Source organism: Hyalella azteca, unplaced genomic scaffold (genome assembly GCF_000764305.2).
Source record: "Hyalella azteca isolate HAZT.00-mixed unplaced genomic scaffold, Hazt_2.0.2 contig17250, whole genome shotgun sequence".
Classification (NCBI taxonomy): domain Eukaryota; kingdom Metazoa; phylum Arthropoda; class Malacostraca; order Amphipoda; family Hyalellidae; genus Hyalella; species Hyalella azteca.
In genome coordinates, this window is record NW_025947040.1 from 1 (window position 1) to 17,866 (window position 17,866).

At 39.1% G+C, this 17,866-nt stretch overlaps 1 protein-coding gene across 9 annotated transcripts in view; it reads right to left on the reverse strand.

Moving 5' to 3' along the window:
* Window positions 1–10,552: 10,552 nt before the first annotated feature.
* The window catches only part of LOC108668411 (troponin I), a 35,875-nt gene continuing 28,561 nt past the window's right edge, over window positions 10,553–17,866 (reverse strand). For 6 of the 9 annotated variants that reach the window (XM_018155634.2, XM_047885185.1, XM_018155631.2 and 3 more), the window contains 4 exons: window positions 15,291–15,311; window positions 13,055–13,082; window positions 12,264–12,533; window positions 10,554–10,577 (listed from right to left, as the gene is read on the reverse strand). In XM_018155634.2, the coding sequence (XP_018011123.1) occupies window positions 10,573–10,577; window positions 12,264–12,533; window positions 13,055–13,082; window positions 15,291–15,311 (324 nt within the window). In that variant the 3' untranslated portion in view covers window positions 10,554–10,572. Of the gene's footprint in view, window positions 10,578–12,263; window positions 12,534–13,054; window positions 13,083–15,290; window positions 15,312–17,866 lie in introns of all 9 variants that reach the window. The other 3 variants (XM_018155635.2, XM_018155630.2, XM_018155636.2) reach the window with 3 other exon arrangements.

Sequence of the window (17,866 nt, forward strand, 5' to 3'; positions counted from 1 at the left end):
AATCCAGCACGTGCCCAATGCTCACATCCAAATCCCAGCCGTACTCGGGCGAGGCTTCCAAATTATGCGCTTTTACTCCATGGATACTAGAATAGGTTCGAGGCTGTACATCTCGGAGGCGTAACAATGAAGATCCCACAAGGAAATGTGAACTGATGTGAAGTCACAGTAGCACCATGGAAGTTACGCTCGTGGAGTCAAGAGTCGAACTGCAGAAGATTCTCAAAACAGGGGTGAAGTGAAGCAGCACGGGCGCTATTAGTGTCACCTCAATTGTACACGTTAAAACTGCATGACGCGTCCCTCAAGTAAAGCACAGAGTAAGTGGTAATGAGGCTATGACCCGAAAAGCTTCAACTATTCAAAATTACCGAAAAACTAATCTTAGTTTTTTGTTTAAAAAATTCTAAAATCTGAAATATGGAGCCTCTATCCTGTAATGCCAGTATCGATATTTTTACTCTAGGTCAAAAGTAAAGTTTTTTCATCCCAAAAGCCGAAATTATCGCGCGTTGTGGGCTTAATTAAGAACTTAATAACGATAATCGTACATATTTGTGATGCGCCAATATTAATAAAATCAAATTATCATCATACGATTGTACGATTTTTCATTATTTGTATATACAAATAGCCTGTTAGCTCTTTCAACTGCGCCATTGCGTGATGACCATTCACAGTTCAAAAGCAGTAAAGGTTCAGGAGCAAATGTCTGGGGTATTTTAGTGAAGGTGGACAAAACACAATCACATGTAATAAATTATAAACATCAAATGAACTGATTAGTAAACCTGAAATAAAATAATTGGTTAATGACTTAAAAATATATGATAAAATAGAGAACCTCGCTCCTCAAATTCCGCATAAACTGAATACAAGCCTTTGAAGAAGAATTGACATAAAATTTGACAGAGCGCAAATGACATGACCAGAAATTCAAAAGCCTGGTCGATTACTTGAAAAATTGTTCTTGGATTTCTGGCGTTGAAGAAAATAAGAACACGAGCTCGACTGAGCTCATTACGAGTTTTGTACTGAAAAGTGTTGACTGAGCAGCGAAAGAAGTGGGCAGCGATTCAGATCAATAAATGAAAGTGAAAAGAAAGCTAAAACGTCAGCCACGTAATGTACCTTCGGCTTATCCGGCTTCACCTTCTCCCTGAAATGGAACAATAAAAAAATTATATGCAAGTCAAATTATGTTTCACCCTATTCAACTACCATCTGCTGCTAATATGGTCTTGGTTTACTTAAAAACTCACCATTTAGCCTCTGAATTTCAACTTACAAGTAATATTCAATAAAAAATGCGGGAATAAAGAGAAGTCTTTCGCCTGCTCTACACCACGTCTCTAGAGCATTCATTGATTAGGGCATCAAAATCTCGGAATTGAATAAAAGTTGTATGCTCCCACACATGACTGGATTTAAAATAGTTGATGACCAAATTCTCGAAGCGTATAAGAATTGCTTAGGACGCTAATTATTTATAATAATAAGCTTATTTGGAAGCTAATTAAAATCCACATTATTTTAGCTAAAAATTTTAGAGAAAATAATGCCGTTTCTAAGTATATGCGCCAAGTACTTTTAATATTTAACTGTGATTTGAATATTTTCAACACGCAAAATAGCCAAAACCCACATTATTTTAGCTCAAAATTTTAGAGAAAATAATGCCGTATTTATGTTATCACGCTTTGTATTTTAAGTTTTTATTTTAATATTTTTATAGTCAAAACCCATTTTTAATAATAGTCAAAACCCACATTAATTTAGCTCAAAAATTTAGAGAAAATGATGCAGTTTTCGCGTAAATACACTATGATTTTTAATTTCGATTTTAATATTTTTAACACGAAAAATAGCCGAAACCCACATTATTTAAGCTCAAAATTTTGTAGAAACTAAAGCTGTTTCTAAGTATATACGCTATGGGCCCAGGGTGGCCCAGTGGTTAAAGTTCAGAGTACCATGCAGTATTGGCACAGAGAGGCGCGGGTTCGGTCACAGCTCTGTGCGTCAGTTTCTGGTCAGAATCGGCGAGGAGGCCGGACGGTTAAGCAAAGCAAAAATAATTGAAGCAGTGAGTTGCGAAGTTCGAGCCCGCAACAAGCTGTGGATGTTCTGCGATGTTAAGAATAAGAATGTGCCATAATAATTTTTTTTCAAGATTACCATTATAACAATTAATCCGACATGTGTTATGCATCTAAAAGTTCCGTAAGATTCAATTTGTGTGCCTGAAATCTAGAGATATTATTTACCTGCATTCCATCTAAAATAAACACTAATTCGAAGAAATGGGAACAAATTACCATCATGCTTCTGCTTCGAATCCATGCAATTTAATATTGTTACTTTCAAAACAGTATTTCCCAAACTTTTGCAGGCGAATACGGGACGCAGTATAGACCCCTGCATAGCCCTTGCCCACAATTCAATATCTACTACTTGGATGTGTCGTGTAGTCGCGTGGTACAACCATGCAGGTACCGGCTGTATGCCACTAAATACTAAATGAATATTAGCTATTGATAAGTAATAGAAATGTAATTTACTGACAAAATGAACATTAGTTGTGTTCATCGTACTTTGAGCACTATTATATAGGTAACAATTACAAATTCTTGCCAGTTTACCGCCAAATTCGTAAACTTAGCTGCATCGTTTCACGGAAACTCGTTCATATCAAATACGTCAGATGCTTGCGCTTCACATGTGATGACAGTTTAAAATTTCCCAATTGAATTGAGGGGAGAATTTAAAAGATTCAATGCTCGTCAAAAACTTTGAGCAAGCGGTAAAAGATCAGTGAGTCATAAAATAAAAAATCTCGTCCAGCTCGCGCCCGTTAGTCGTGACGCGATGGACAGGCCGTGCCATTACCATCGGCGATAATTCGCATGGTACTTTAAGGCCGTGTACGAACGATAGGCCGCTTGCCCCCACGACCATATTTCGCTTGCTATATGTATAAACGATCTTGCTCGTGTAAGTACGTATGTAAGTACGTATAGGTATATGTCACAGCCAAGGAGAGTCAAATGCCGAGTGTAAATTCGACAAGATTGAGGTTAATCCAATTGTTGGCTTCCATGCTGAACGCAGCTTTGCAGTAGTTGCCAATTACATGCTAGGTGCAGATCTCAGTCACCCAGAATCTGTCCCCTTTAGAAGGCTTTGCTGCTCCATCGCTCATGATTGAATTCATTCGCGAAGTTCTGCATTTTGTTAGTTTATTGACGATCAGTTTCTAATCTCTCTTTAAAGGAACCTGTCGTAAAAAATTATTTGATGACCATATGCTTAGTAATTTTTAAAAAGGAAGGTTCGGCCGATGAATTGTTACGGCTTTTATCGCTTAAAAATGTAGTAACTCATTGATTAATAATATATAGGAACAAAGAACGGTCACTGGATTTCTTTTTTGTTTGCGACGACAGAAATAACAGATACAACGATCGCTCTCAAAACAATGCATCACGCATAGAGAAAGATTTTTCCGTAAATAACTACAGAAAACTGCCACGGCATCAAAAACTTGAATTTATACAACTACTCTCGAAATTCACATAGAGGTAGTAAACTTTTCATAGCCGTTCCGAATACCGACTACATTTGAGACCTAATAACTTTCTATTAAAGTACAGATTATGGTAAACACTGCGACGCGACTTAAATATTTATTTTCGAATAACAATCAAAATAGCCTACATCGGGATGATATATAAAAGAATAATATTTTCCAGTTATGAAAGGTTTTTATTGCTACTCAAATTATCACGCGGTAAAAACTCAATGAGACAATCAACGTGATAAAATACTTGTGGCTTTTTGTTTCATTACACACGTGTTCCTTTGTAAATAGTAATAAATTTGTTCGACGGATACGCAATTCAATCGCCCAATAGGATATTACTAAGATTAGTATTATCATTTACTGAGGTAGGGGTACGTATAACACTTAACAATTAAACACTGCGACTATCAGTACCGTATGCCGCGTGGTGTAGTGATATGGAACTGTGGCCAGCAGCACACGTACAACTAACTGCATCCTGGCACGGGTTCGATTCTCGGCGGTGACTTCATAGTTTCTTCGAACGCGAGCCCTTGAGGTATGAGTATGCAATGTAAATTAATTTAAACGATATGTTGTCATGTACTGGTAAGTGACTGATAGTATGTAAATGAGTAAAAAGTTCAGTGGAGAAGGCAGTGCTATTCTACCTATTCCTTGTCAGTGCTATTCTACCTAAGCTTCGTCCATGCTATTCTACCTAACCTTTGTCCGTGCTATTCGACCTAGCCGTCGTCAGCGCTATTCTACCTAACCCTCGTAAGTGTCATACTTACCTAACCCTCGTCAGTGCCATACTTTCCTAACCCTCGTCAGTGCCACACTTACCTAACCCTCGTCAGTGCCATACTTTCCTAACCCTCGTCAGTGCCATACTTACCTAACCCTCGTCAGTGCCATACTTACCTAACCCTCGTCAATGCCATACTTACCTAACCCTCGTCAGTGCCATACTTACCTAACCCTCGTCAGTGTCATACTTACCTAACCCTCGTCAGTGTCATACGTACCTAACCCTCGTCAGTCCCATCCTTACCTAGCCCTCGTCAGTGCCATACTTACCTAACCCTCGTCAGTGTCATACGTACCTAACCCTCGTCAATGCCATACTTACCTAACCCTCGTCAATGCCATACTTACCTAACCCTCGTCAGTGCCATACTTACCTAGCCCTCGTCAGTGCCATACTTACCTAACCCTCGTCAGCGCCATACTTACCCAGCCCTCGTCAGTGCCATACTTACCTAACCTCGTCAGTGTCATACTTTCCTAACCCTCGTCATTGTCATACTTACCTAACCCTCGTCATTGTCATACTTACCTAACCCTCGTTATTGTCATACTTACCTAACCCTCGTCATTGTCATACTTACCTAACCCTCGTCAGTGCCATACTTACCTAACCCTCGTCAGTGCTATACTACCTAACACCCTCAGGGACCGCACTCGAGTTGGTTGGAGGACCTCCTCCATAATGCAGTTAATGGCCCAGAACTAAAATTAAAAACATTTCTACAATTCCTAACTATTTTAAGCAGCAGACGGAATGGAAGGAATCTGCATTAAATAAATTCCTCCGACCGTTCCGGAGGATATCATCGTGAAAAATAAATTAGATCAAATCTGCAAAAATAGAAGTTTTGTAAGTAACTCTTTTACAGAAACACCACTTGAGTCAATTAATCTGCATGGTTTTATGCGGAGAAGGTTAAACAAAAATTCAGCTGCGTCCACTTGTCGGAAGGTTAAAAAAATTTCCATATGTGAATTAAAATTCATTCATATTAGTAAAACTTGTCCCTAACGGCGGCAATAAAGGAATTGAAGGCGTTTACTAGCGAACACGTTTCTCAATGATATCATTCAAAATCCACGAGATTGCGATCTTAAAATCGATGTTACTGCGCAAGGCAGCAATTAAGGAGTTGCAGGCAAACATAGAGAGAGTCGAGCTCAGCACCAATAATAATTAAGTGGTGCAACAACAGGTTATGAGTTTCACGAGAACAACCTTATTTCTGGCAAATAGAAGGGTAAGCTTCCTTCCTTCTGAACGACACTAAATTCGGTGAGCCAATACAGCTGCTAAAAAGTATCGAAAAATACCACCAAGCCTAATTCATAATTGACATAACATAGTGATGTAAGTGACAGGCCTGATGTGGCCCGTCGCCGATTCTTGTACTTTTCGTGACTTGTTCACAGAAGATCCAAATGCATGTCCTTAGACCGGATCTTTTCAAGACTGACGATAGTTTGAAATAGCTACTGGACTTCCACCTGGTTCGATGTGGTGCTTGGCATTTCAAGTCTGTACATATATTTTTCCATAACTATATCTAGTCGACCTGTTTTTGAACGCGTTCATACTCGGAGCGTCAACTATGTCATCGGGGAGGCTGTTCCACATGTCGGTGATTCGAAGCGAGAAGAAATGTTCTCGCGCAGATGAGTTGCAACGCAGTTTTTCTAGTGTATAGCCGTGGCTTCTTGTGTTGGTTCTTGGTTTAAATTCTAGTAATCCTTTTGGGACCTTGTATAAACCGTGGTTATACTGGTATAGTTCGATGAGGTCACCATGCAGACGTCGATAACAGAGGCTCGGAAGCTTGATAACCTTTAATCTTTCTTCGTAGGATTTGCCATTCAAGCCTGGAATTATCCTTGTTGCACGTCTTTGAACATCCTCTATTAAACTTTTGTCCTTTTCTCGGTGACCACACGGCGTTTCCAAACTCTAGGTTCGGGAGCACGACAGCAACAAACAACTGTTTCATCGCTTCTGCATCTAGGAACTCGAAAGAGCGTCTGATCAGTCCAAGTCGTTTATTGGCTTTATTAACTTGACCTTCAATATGCTTAGAAAATTTCAACTCATTGTCGGTATTAACTCCAAAATCTTTTTCCATTGTCGACTTTGACATCCTCACTCTGTCGTTGCAACCGTGTCTTGTCATAATGTAATCTTACTGTTCACTATTCTTGCCAAGGTGGATTACTTTACATTTGTCAGCGTTAAAACGCAGCTGCCACTTATCAGCCCAGTCAACCAGCCTGTCAAGATCACCTTGTAACTGTACTTTTTGCGATGCATTCTTCACTGCATAATAAATTTTTGTGTCGTCAGCATACATCGAGTACACGCTAGACACAGCTTCTGGCAGATCGTTTATGAACGCAACGAATAAAACAGGCCCGAGAACGCTTCCTTGTGGCACGCCGCTGCGCACTGAAGCCCAGTCCGATACGGACCCATTAATACTGACATGTTGGCGTCTCCCTACTAGAAAATTTCTGATCCATTTGAGTACATTGCTGTCAATTCCCAAAGACTGCAATTTCCGCAACAGCCCGCTCATGTGGGACACTGTCAAATGCCTTGGCAAAATCGAGGTACAATGCATCTACTGGCTCCTTTTCGTCCAGCAGGCGGGTGCATTCGTTCAGAGTAGACAAGAGGTTAGTGGTGCGGGATCTCCCGGCTATAAAGCCATGTTGACAGTCTGATATGAGATAATTAGCAGTCAAATGATCTATCAATCGATCCCTCAAAACAGATTCCATTACCTTGCAAACGACACTTGTCAAACTTACGGGGCGATAGTTGCCCGGGCAGCTTTTGTCACCTTTTTTGAATTATGGTGTCACTTGAGCTTCTTTCCAGTCAGCCGGCAAGATCTCTTCGTTCAAATTTTTTCGAAAAAATGACGTCAAAGGGCCGGCTAGGACAGTTGCTAACACTTTGAGTAATCTGGGGTGAAAGCCGTTAGGGTTTGGATTCACAGCGAGCGATAAGGCGCTTGAGAACCTCTTCTTCTTGTATTTCAAAAACTTTTAATTTAGAGCCGACTGGGCACTCCTCAATAGCTGGAATACTGTTCAAGTCCTCTTCAGTGAATATGCTACTGAAAAACTGATTAAGAACGTTAGGTTCCTAATGATTTATGATATGAATATCTCAGCATAGTGTATTATCGATGAAATAAGATGCGCAAGAGTAATTGCACACGACGTTGTTTAAAAGTAATGATATATCATAGGAGTCAGTTCAGCGTGAGCTTCCGAAGCATATCTGAACATTTGGCTCCATTCTAAGTATTTTAAAATCTTGCGACTTGAAGCGTGCGCAAGAGCTTTTTGGTTTCATCATATTATGCCCATAAAACATTTACTAAGAAATATCCCTAATGTTAACTATAAATGAGAAAGTTTGTCTGCAAGCCTTCTGAAGACATGCACACTTGTCAGCACTCGCTTTCTTTCACGTTCGGATGTGCATTCAACAGCGATTAGTTTTCCATGGGGATCTTAACTTAAAAATTGCTTCTTCGTGTTCATATCTCGTTTTCTGGCGTCAAATAATGCGCTGGTTCAATAATTTGAACACTACCCACCAATGACATATTATCCCCTTTAATAGGAGAATAAATTGTTATAGCTTGGTGAAATAGCCTATTACTTACAAATTAAAGATTATCGACAGTTACTCAGAACCTTAAACTTGATGAGCTAAGCCCATCTTCTTACTTGAGCTTGCGGGACGACTGAAATAACCCAGCATTGCCCAATAGCAGCATAATTTTCATACTTCACCCCGTGCGCAAGCATGCTGCAGAGCAAATTAGCCAACATGATTACTTGCTGAAAGCCACAGGGACTAAATTCCAGTTTGTAGTATCAGTTTGTGGGATGAGGCATTGCTTGTTTCAAGCTGGTGTGGCGAGATGAGGCAAGTAAGAACAGCTGCATAGGTATTAGACTGACTATTTCTATTGCATGTAGAGGGTTGGCATTGGCTTTTGGGCTGATTTACGAGTCAAATTTTTGGGCTACGGCAGCGCTCCCGAGCTTGCAATAGTTTAATTGTACCATTTACAAGGCGACGTTCTTTGTTCTTTGACCAAACGACTCTGAATAAAATTTAAAACAAAGTATCGTGCATTATCCTTTTCCACCTTTAATGTTTTATCTTTCGTATTCGTATTCTGTACAATGGTAATTTGAGACTATAAATCAAACAATTGTCTAAAAATGAAAACCTATTTTTTTAATCCAGTATATTTGTTCGATGCAAATTCAAGTGTTTTTGAGAACGGAAACATACAGATCTTGTGATATAATTGTATTTTATTGAAGGACAATAATTTTGTAACACGTTGCGAAGTTACTATATACTTTAGTGATAGATTTTTATGTACATAAAATTATTTTTATTCAAACCAATCCACCAATGAACCCTTAGTTATTTCAGAATTAGAAGTGAAGACGTGTAACAAATGGCCTTTTTGGCGAATTGAGTCTGTATATAGGATGAAAAAACAAAGCATTTGAGATATCATGTTAGGGAATAATTATTTAGTCCCTAATATGATATCTCAACTGCTTTGTTTTTTCATCATCGAGTAAATTGTCAGTCTGAACATCGAATTATTACATTCTTTCCTAACCTCCACTCAAAGAAATTAAAATGATAATCAGAAGCCAATGAAACTATAACTTATTATTCATACGACTTCCCTCAAAAGAATAGAAATTGGTTGAAAGAAAGGCAACAACCTCGACCCCAAAGCGAGTTCAAGAAACACCAGTATCATGACAATGTCAATGTAAGGAGCGCCAAAAATGTGTACTGAAAGGGTAAAGTTCTGGGTTTCTTCTCTTATTACGCATTCTTTCATATAAGATTCTGTTCATGAGGTCGAATCAGCAAGATTTTTTAATTCGGTGTTTTCTGTATTATTTCTGATTCAAGCGAAGACTGAAGTAAACTTTTCAGTGTAAAAGAACATTGGATCTGACTGCTCAGTGTCAAGCTATAAAGTTGATTAATATTTGTGCCAAAAGCTTTTCGTCAACTCCGGTCATACCGTGAGCCCAGCTATGAATTTTTGGGTCTGATCATGAAGGTGAGTTCAGAGAGGTACATATAGGCATACTTCCCCTGCCAGTAACGCTATTCAAGGTAAAGGTCACTCTTTTCGTTGGCAGGTTTGCCGCCACCGAAGAGAGTTGTGGGGTTTGTTTTGAAGCATAAGTCATACCACCCACCACCCCCACCGCTCCATTCCGAACAACTTCCTCCTGAGAAGAGAAAATTATGTCAACGAGTAAATTAAAAATCAAATCTCCAACGTTTGTGGCGTCAGCCACTTGAAAAAATATGCAAAAGTTACATTCTAACAAACGAATGAAAACATAATATAATGCAAACTTTACGTAATAATGCCAGCAAATATAATACAAACATAGATTTTCAACACGATCTTAAATGTAGTGAGTGCCTATATATTCTCACACCAGCACCACCGCGTGAGTGCAGGCACTGAAAACACGAGATAGGAAGGTAATTGTGAAGGTATCGGGTACTGGTAATGATCGCTAGTGTATTGGGCATGGTGAAGTTCCCAGGTTAAAAGTTCCGTGCTTCATCAATGGCGAGGTCAATGATGAATATGCAGGACATAATGCAACCTTTTTTCACTCTATGATTTTTATGTAATTTACTATAAACAATAGATATTAATTTATTCTTTTAAATGAACATGTCCTTCATTTAAAGCTTAAAAATACTCACAACATCAACAAAGCTAACTCACGAAAAAAATCTTATTATAACGTCCTATGACGCACATATGACGGAAGATGACGCCAGGATCAGTGTCTGTTTGCCGCATTACATTTCACTGAAGCAAACTGCAAAACATCGTCAAAATATTTGTATTAAAACTCATCATGATACAGTGGAAAAAACTTCATTCAACTTCTAGCTTGCCTTGAATTTCGCAAAGTCGTAACTATAGATATAATTTCGAAAACTATGGTGAGTGGGGATAAATTAAGTTTAATTCAAAGAATATTTTATTTATACGGATGAATGAAACTGTTGCGAAACTGGCGGTCGGAGAAGACAACGGGTTAAGCCCGTCGGTGGCGCTCCCCCCGACCATCCGCCACCCGCGGTTCCGAAAAACAGAAGCAGTTGAAGCAGTTTATGCTGTTGGCATAAAAACCAAAAATTAATTATAAAGCACCCATAAAATATTCTGGATGTGATTCTGAGATGATAATGAGACAGAGTCTAAGAAGAAGCGTATCAACGTCAGCCGTCAAGGAAAGTTGTAATTAACCAGCAAAAATTTGCTGGACTTTACACGGACTTGAATTTTTGACTCACTGAGCCAGCAGTCAATTATCTTAGGCAAAGTAATTACGAATCCTTCAGGAAGTTGTGGGGTTACACTGCAGTCAACATCAAAATATTTACACTAAAGATGAGAATTCATCTTAAGTCGAATGTTTTTAGTCGACATAGTCATTTGTCAAGCAATAAAAACAATATAGCAAATAAAGGCTCATGGAAAACACGCATTTCATGATGAAAATGTCAAACTAAACAAAATGTATCGTGATACTCGAATAAATTTAAGTGAATATATACAAATTAAATGAATAAAGAATAAATAATTTTGAATAAATAAGCAAATTGAAATATGAACTTATTATTTACAGTTAGGAACACTGAAACGAAAATAATGTAAAGAAGATAAGCTAGCTTCAAAACTAGGATTACATTTCCACCAAATATCAAATTCTACAAAGCTTTGAAAGAAATAAGAAGTGGACTGTAAGACCATCCCATACTAATGCTATGACCATACTGCTTTTAACTCCAGGCCATGGTTAACCTTTAATCTTCTGACAAATAGGCCTCGTGGCCAGATTGTCAGGTACGAATTGCATTGAGGACAGTTATTTGCCATGTAGAAAAAAGGTTAAATCACATTCTGCGATCAATTGGTCTCCGAATAATTATTATTGATTCGTTATATCGCTAAATGACGATTCTTAGGCGGAATAAATTCAACAGTTAATCGAATTTTTCGCATTCTAAATGTTTCGAACTTGTGAAATCTCGTTATCGATTCTGTCTTTTGCGACGAGAGTGAAAGCATAATGAGTGAGCGTTCATTCATACAGTGAATAATTGAAAAATAGTCAATGTAGCGGCGCGTTTTGCGGCCAATTAAATTAAAAAAAAATCTAAAATCTGAAATGTGGAGCCTCTATCCTGTAATGCCCGTATTGATGTTTTTACTCTAGGTCAAAAGTAAAAGTTTTTGTATCCAAAAGCCGAAATTATCGCGCGTTGTGGGCTAAATTAAGAACTTAATAATGATAATCGTACATACTTGTGATGCGCTAATATTAATAAAATCAAATTATCATCACGCGATTGTACGATTTTTCATTATTTGTATATACAAATGGCCTGTTAGCTCTTTCAACTGCGCCGTTGCGTGATGGCCATTCAGAGTTCAAAAGCAGTAAAGGTTCAGGAGCAAATGTCTGGGGTATTTTAGTGTAGAGCAGAGACAGCAGAAAAAAGGCATCTTACTCTTTGATGTAAAAGCTGAAAAAAGTAAAGAGCCAAGCGGAAAATAACTAAAGCAAGAAGGAGAGTCTGGCAGTTAAAATAATAAAATCGAGTCCCGATTAAGAAAACAATTCTATATTTATCGGTCCAAGACAGAAGTTCGTGATATAATATATGGATGAATAAAGCGAAGTTCATGAGATATTGAAGGTGTATGAGGAAGAATTGATGGGCGGAGATCACAAGGAAGAAAGATCACACGACAGCGATGGTGGAGAGCCCTTCGTGTGGCGCTCTCCACATTACCTTCCGCGGGCGGCGCTTCCCCTTCCGTTGGCGCCGCAGGCTCTTGTTCTGCTGGGGGAGCTTCAGAGGGAGCAGCCTCAGGGGCAGGCTCTGCTGAGGGAACTTCAGTCCCCTCTGCTGAGGGAGCTTCAGTTCCCTCAGCAGGGGCGCTCTCGGCAGGCGCAACCTCAGCAGAAATTTCTGCAGGAGGTGCGTCTGCCGGAGGCTCTGCAGGCGCTGCCTCCTGAGGTGCTGCCTCTGGAGCGCCTTCCCCTTGAGTGCTTGGCGCACCTGATGCAGCGGCGCGCAAAATAAGGCATAAAATATCATCATCATCGTCAGCCTCACAGGGCCCAGGACTATCTAAATGATTGACGAACCACAGACGAGGCACAGCAAGGATTGCACATCATAAGGTGGACATATACAATCACATGTAATAAATTATAAACATCAAATGAACTGATTAGTAAACCTGAAAGAAAATAATTGGTTAATGACTTAAAAATATATGATAAAATCGCGAACCTCGTTTCTCAAATTCCGCATAAAATGAATACAAGCCTTTGAAAAAGACTTGACATAAAATTTGCCAGAGCGCAAATGGCATCACCAGAAATTCAAAAGCCTGGTCGACGACTTGAAAAAATTGTTCTTGGATTTCTGGCGTTGAAGAAAATAAGAACAGGAGCTCGACTGAGCTCATTGCGAGTTGTACTGAAAGGTTGACTGAGCGGCGAGAGAAGTGGGCAGCGATTCAGATCAATAAATGAAAGTGAAAAGAAAGCGAAAACGTCATCCACGCAACGTACCTTCGGCTTCTCCGGCTTCACCCTCTCCCTGAAATGGAACAATAAAAAAATTATATGCAAGTCAAATTATATTTCACCCTATACAACTGACATCTGTTGATTGGATAATCTTGGTTTACTTAAAAAACTCACCATTGAGCCTCCGAATTTAAACTTAAAAGTTATATTCAATAAAAAAAACACGGGAATGGAGAGAAGACTTTCGCCTGCTCTACATCACGGCTCTAGAGCATTCATTGATTAGGGCATAAAAATCTCGCAAGTGAATAAAAGTTGTACGCTTCCGCACATAATTGGATTTATTTTAAATGATGACAGAATTCACGGAGCGTTTAAGAATTGCTTGGGATGCTTTTCGGATATTTTACATAAGCTATTTTGTTTTCCGTTGCTTAAAAAAAGTTGTCTACTCGGCTTCCTGCCAGAAAGGAAACATGCAGCTGATATGCGTTGTTATCCACACGTTATACCCAAGTTTTGACAATTTATTTAGTAAATTCTGATAAATGAAAGATGGCGCTCATAAACTATTCGGAGGCGAAAAAATCAAGCAATTTACAAAAACAGCGGTAACTGGCTTCGGAACTGGCTTGAGCATATATATATTTGATTTAGAATAAACTTAATGGCCAAGGCGTGAGCTCATCAAAGCGTTTTGATGATATAATAGAATGTTTCATAATAAGTAATATAACATTGGATAGACATCGTGAAGATACGGTCATATAGATCATTAATGCTTTTAATGCTTGCCGGTTAGAGCAAGCGAGTCTGGACCTCTCTACGTCCCCAAATAAACGAATTGCCGAGCTAAACACACTCGATAGAATAGCATCTACCGTCATAGTTTCAGCAGACATCTACCGTCATAGTCTCAGCAGGGATCTACCGTCATAGTCTCAGCAGGGCATCTACCGTCATAATCTCAGCAGGGCATCTACCGTCATAGTCTCAGCAGGCAACTACCGTCATAGTCTCAGCAGGCATCTACCGCCATAGTCTCAGCAGGGATCTACCGTCATAGTCTCAGCAGGGCATCTACCGTCATAGTCTCAGCAGGCATCTACCGTCATAGTCTCAGCAGGCAACTACCGTCATAGTCTCAGCAGGGATCTACAGTCATAGTCTTAGCAGGCATCTACAGTCATAGTCTCAGCCGGCATCTATTGACATAGTCTCAACAGGCATCTACCGTCATAGTCTCAGCAGTTATCTACAGTCATAGTCTCAGCAGGCATTTATTGCCATAGTCTCAACAGGCATCTACCGTCATAGTCTCAGCAGTTATCTACAGTCATAGTCTCAGCAGGCATCAACAGTCATAGTCTCAGCGTGGCTACTACGAAATTGTTGTGTAGGCTGTGGACGATGCCATGGTCAGTCTTGCAGGTTTGAAAGTCCCCATGTGGTTTGATTGATAAATTAATCAGAAAATTTCAAACCTAAATTTATAACCAAACTATTTTTGGTAATTAACTTTATCAAAAGTGGATGCTTGTTTTCATAAAGAAATAATTTCTATGGTAAGTTGGGTAAATAGTTGACCCCTTCAAGGAGGTCCATGTGAGTGCATGTGGCCCGTGACTGAGGTCAGGTTCCCGAAATTCGGTAGCATTTTGATAATTTTCGACAAGTAGCACGATTGAAATTGTTAATAATTTTTTACGATGATTTTTTCAAACAAGTAAATGCTCTCGTTCGTGTATAATGTTTAATAGTGTAGGTGGTCGTGGTTGTGGTAGCGGTCCCACTATAAAATGTGTGAAAAGAGCAAGAGTTGGTCCATGATGACCTAGAACACGAGGAGGTTCATGGTGGCCAGGAGCAAGAGGTGTTCCTAGGTGGCCAAGAGAAGAGGTGGTCCATGGTGGCCAGGAGCAAGAGGTGGTCCTAGGACGCCAAGAGGTGGTTCATGGTGGCCGGGAGCAAGAGGTGTTCTTAGGTGGCCAAGAGCAAGAGGTGGTTCATTGTGGCCAGGAGCAAGAGGTGTTCCTAAGTGGCCAAGAGCAAGAGGTGTTCCTAAGTGGCCTATAGCAAGAAATGGTTCTAAGTGGCCATCAAATAGAAGGAAAACGTAAGCAATATTAGAAGGCAAAAAGGCGCTTGGCCCATAATTTGCTGTGTACTGTCTAAATTTATTTGTGAAGATATAATACATGGAATGTTGGCCCCAGAGCGTCAGGTCAGCTACAGTCAATCGTCATTCAAAACACGCGATAACAAAAGATGAACTCACCGCTCCGCCCTCTTCTCCTTCCTGCCAAAACAAAAGAAATTGCAATGTTAAAGCATGGGTTAGGCAGGAGATGCGGGCTGATCAGTTGTTAGCTAAGTTAGGAGCCAACAAAACCCATCACAACAATGAGTATTCGCAAAATTGATTTAAGATACGAAAAATGAATAACGTAATGCCTATTAAAAAGCAAAGGGTGCCAGAAGAAGGGCGATAAATATTAACAAGCCTGTGCAACAAGACGGATCTTTCAAAAATGACACCACAGAAGAAAAACCGGTGCCAAAAGTGTCAGAAAACAGGCAAAAATCGAGCAGTGTATGACGATGAATATACAATGTGAGACGCAGAGAAGGGATGAGTGGTAAAAGTAATACACAATATGGAATTATGCGCGTTAAAGAGTGGCAGAGATTGTTATTCTGATTGCATACGGCGAATTATGACCACCTGACCCTTTCCCGCAATACAAGCCCCATTGAAAAATAGTTTATAAATATGTTTCATATGTTCAGGAATTTGATAGTCTGGGAAAAATTGAATAATTTACCCAGTATAAGATAGTATTTCACTTAAGGTTGCTTATTTTCGACACACAGCGAACCATGTTATCACATGTGTATGGCATCTAACTATGACACCAAAAATTTCAACTTCTGGAATGAAATAAATGTCTATCGAGTTTCTCAGCATTCAATGAAAAATTCTCAGAATCAAAATTCGAACATTTATTTCCACGGACGAATCAACAGCACAGGTCTTATCCCCTTAAAAAACCACGTCATATCACTTAGTGTAGCATTGATAAAGTTAAGCAGAAGTTGCAGTTCAACGCAGGTTTTGACAACTTATATTTTGGCTTCAATTTAGACTGATGAACAAGTTCTGCCTAACCTTGCCAATATTCTCACTCTGATCTTCCACAAAACATTTGTTATAGAACTCAGTCGTAGGCTGCAGAGCAATCAGAGTGAGATGATGATGCGTGCAGAAGTGAGGCAGAGGGGAATGTGTTGCAGTGATGATGCGTGCAGGAGTGAGGCAGAGGGGAATGTGTTACAGTGATGGTGCGTGCAAGAGTGAGGCAGAGGGGAATGTGTTAAAGATGTATCAATGTTTGAATGCATGATTATTATATAACATTGCCGCGTATTCAAGCATTGGTCTGGTGAGTAAAATAAAAATAGCAATGAAGCGAAACAAGGCAACCTCAACTCGGTGAACATTCGTGTATCAGGCTGAGTTAGTGCCCATATAAGTTGAGTTGGACACGGTATTAAATCTTGTCTCAAACTAGCGTATTTTTCAGCCATATTAATGCCACATTAGTGCCACTAGCCTCATCACTCATCTTGATAACACAGCAGCTAAGGTGGGTATGGTCGTTGTATTATCTTGACGCGTATCTTTATAAAATTATTTGGTTGAATTAGTGAACTGCGCCAATAATGGGAATTACACTTGAATTTATGAGAATTTGGATAATTCCGTTTCTCGTTTGTTTTCATTAAGTAAATGAATTAATATGTGCAAGATTATGATGAATAGTGAATGACATTAAAAGAAAAAAGCACACCAAAATAGTTATTAAAATTATACATTTATTATTGCCGGCGCGTACATAATCATAAAGTTGAATAGGCCAAGAGGTGACACAGCTTCAGGTTTCAAATTAATCGTAAATACAAAAAAAAATTAATAAAGCTCGAGACGAAATAAAAAAACAGAAATGGTCGTCGTAAGAAGAGAGCCATTCATTATTATTATTAATCATTCGCAGATTATTCATTCATTGTTATCTGTATTTTAAGAGTGACTTTAATATCGATAAGCCTAGATTTGGTCGAGCATTCCCGCGACATACTTCACAATTCGGAAAGATCCTCGGTAAATGTTTCTTCGCTGATCTGACTATAAAAGAATATTATAAATTATTCATTGAAGACTATAAGCGTATAATGATGTTGCATTACGCTTCCTAATAGTGCATGAAAGACGCTTAAAATGCTCAATATTTTGTTACGGAGCGCACACATACGCTATAAAATACGCATGACACACACCTAGCTGTACCTATGGCGACATTGAAAGTTAGTTTAGCAAGAAAGTTGCAAATAAACCTCGAGGTTAGCAATATTCCAGTTTACAAAGATTTTAGGTGTTTTGAAAGAAAGAAAAACCTTTAATCGAAGTTTTTCATATATTATATTTCTCAAAATAAAGGAAGAAAGTGAGTATTATTCATATTTTAAACACATAATTAACCTTTGTTTCTCGCGGATCATCTCTGGGATCCATTACTTCAATGATTATATGGAATGGAAATCGAAGAAAAAATGTAGCAAAAAGATATGAAAATTTATGTGATCGGTATAACAGCTTTCATAAAATCAATCGACGAATTGCAGCCTCTCATTATATATTATGGCATGGGCTTAGGGAAAAAGTCTTTAAATGGACCCTAATTTTTATGAACTCTGATTTGGCCAATGCATCTATTATCTCTGGAGATAATCACCCTCTGTCTCTCAAGCGAGTTTCTTCATTAAAGGCTAAAATTAAAGGCTGAAAAGTCAAAA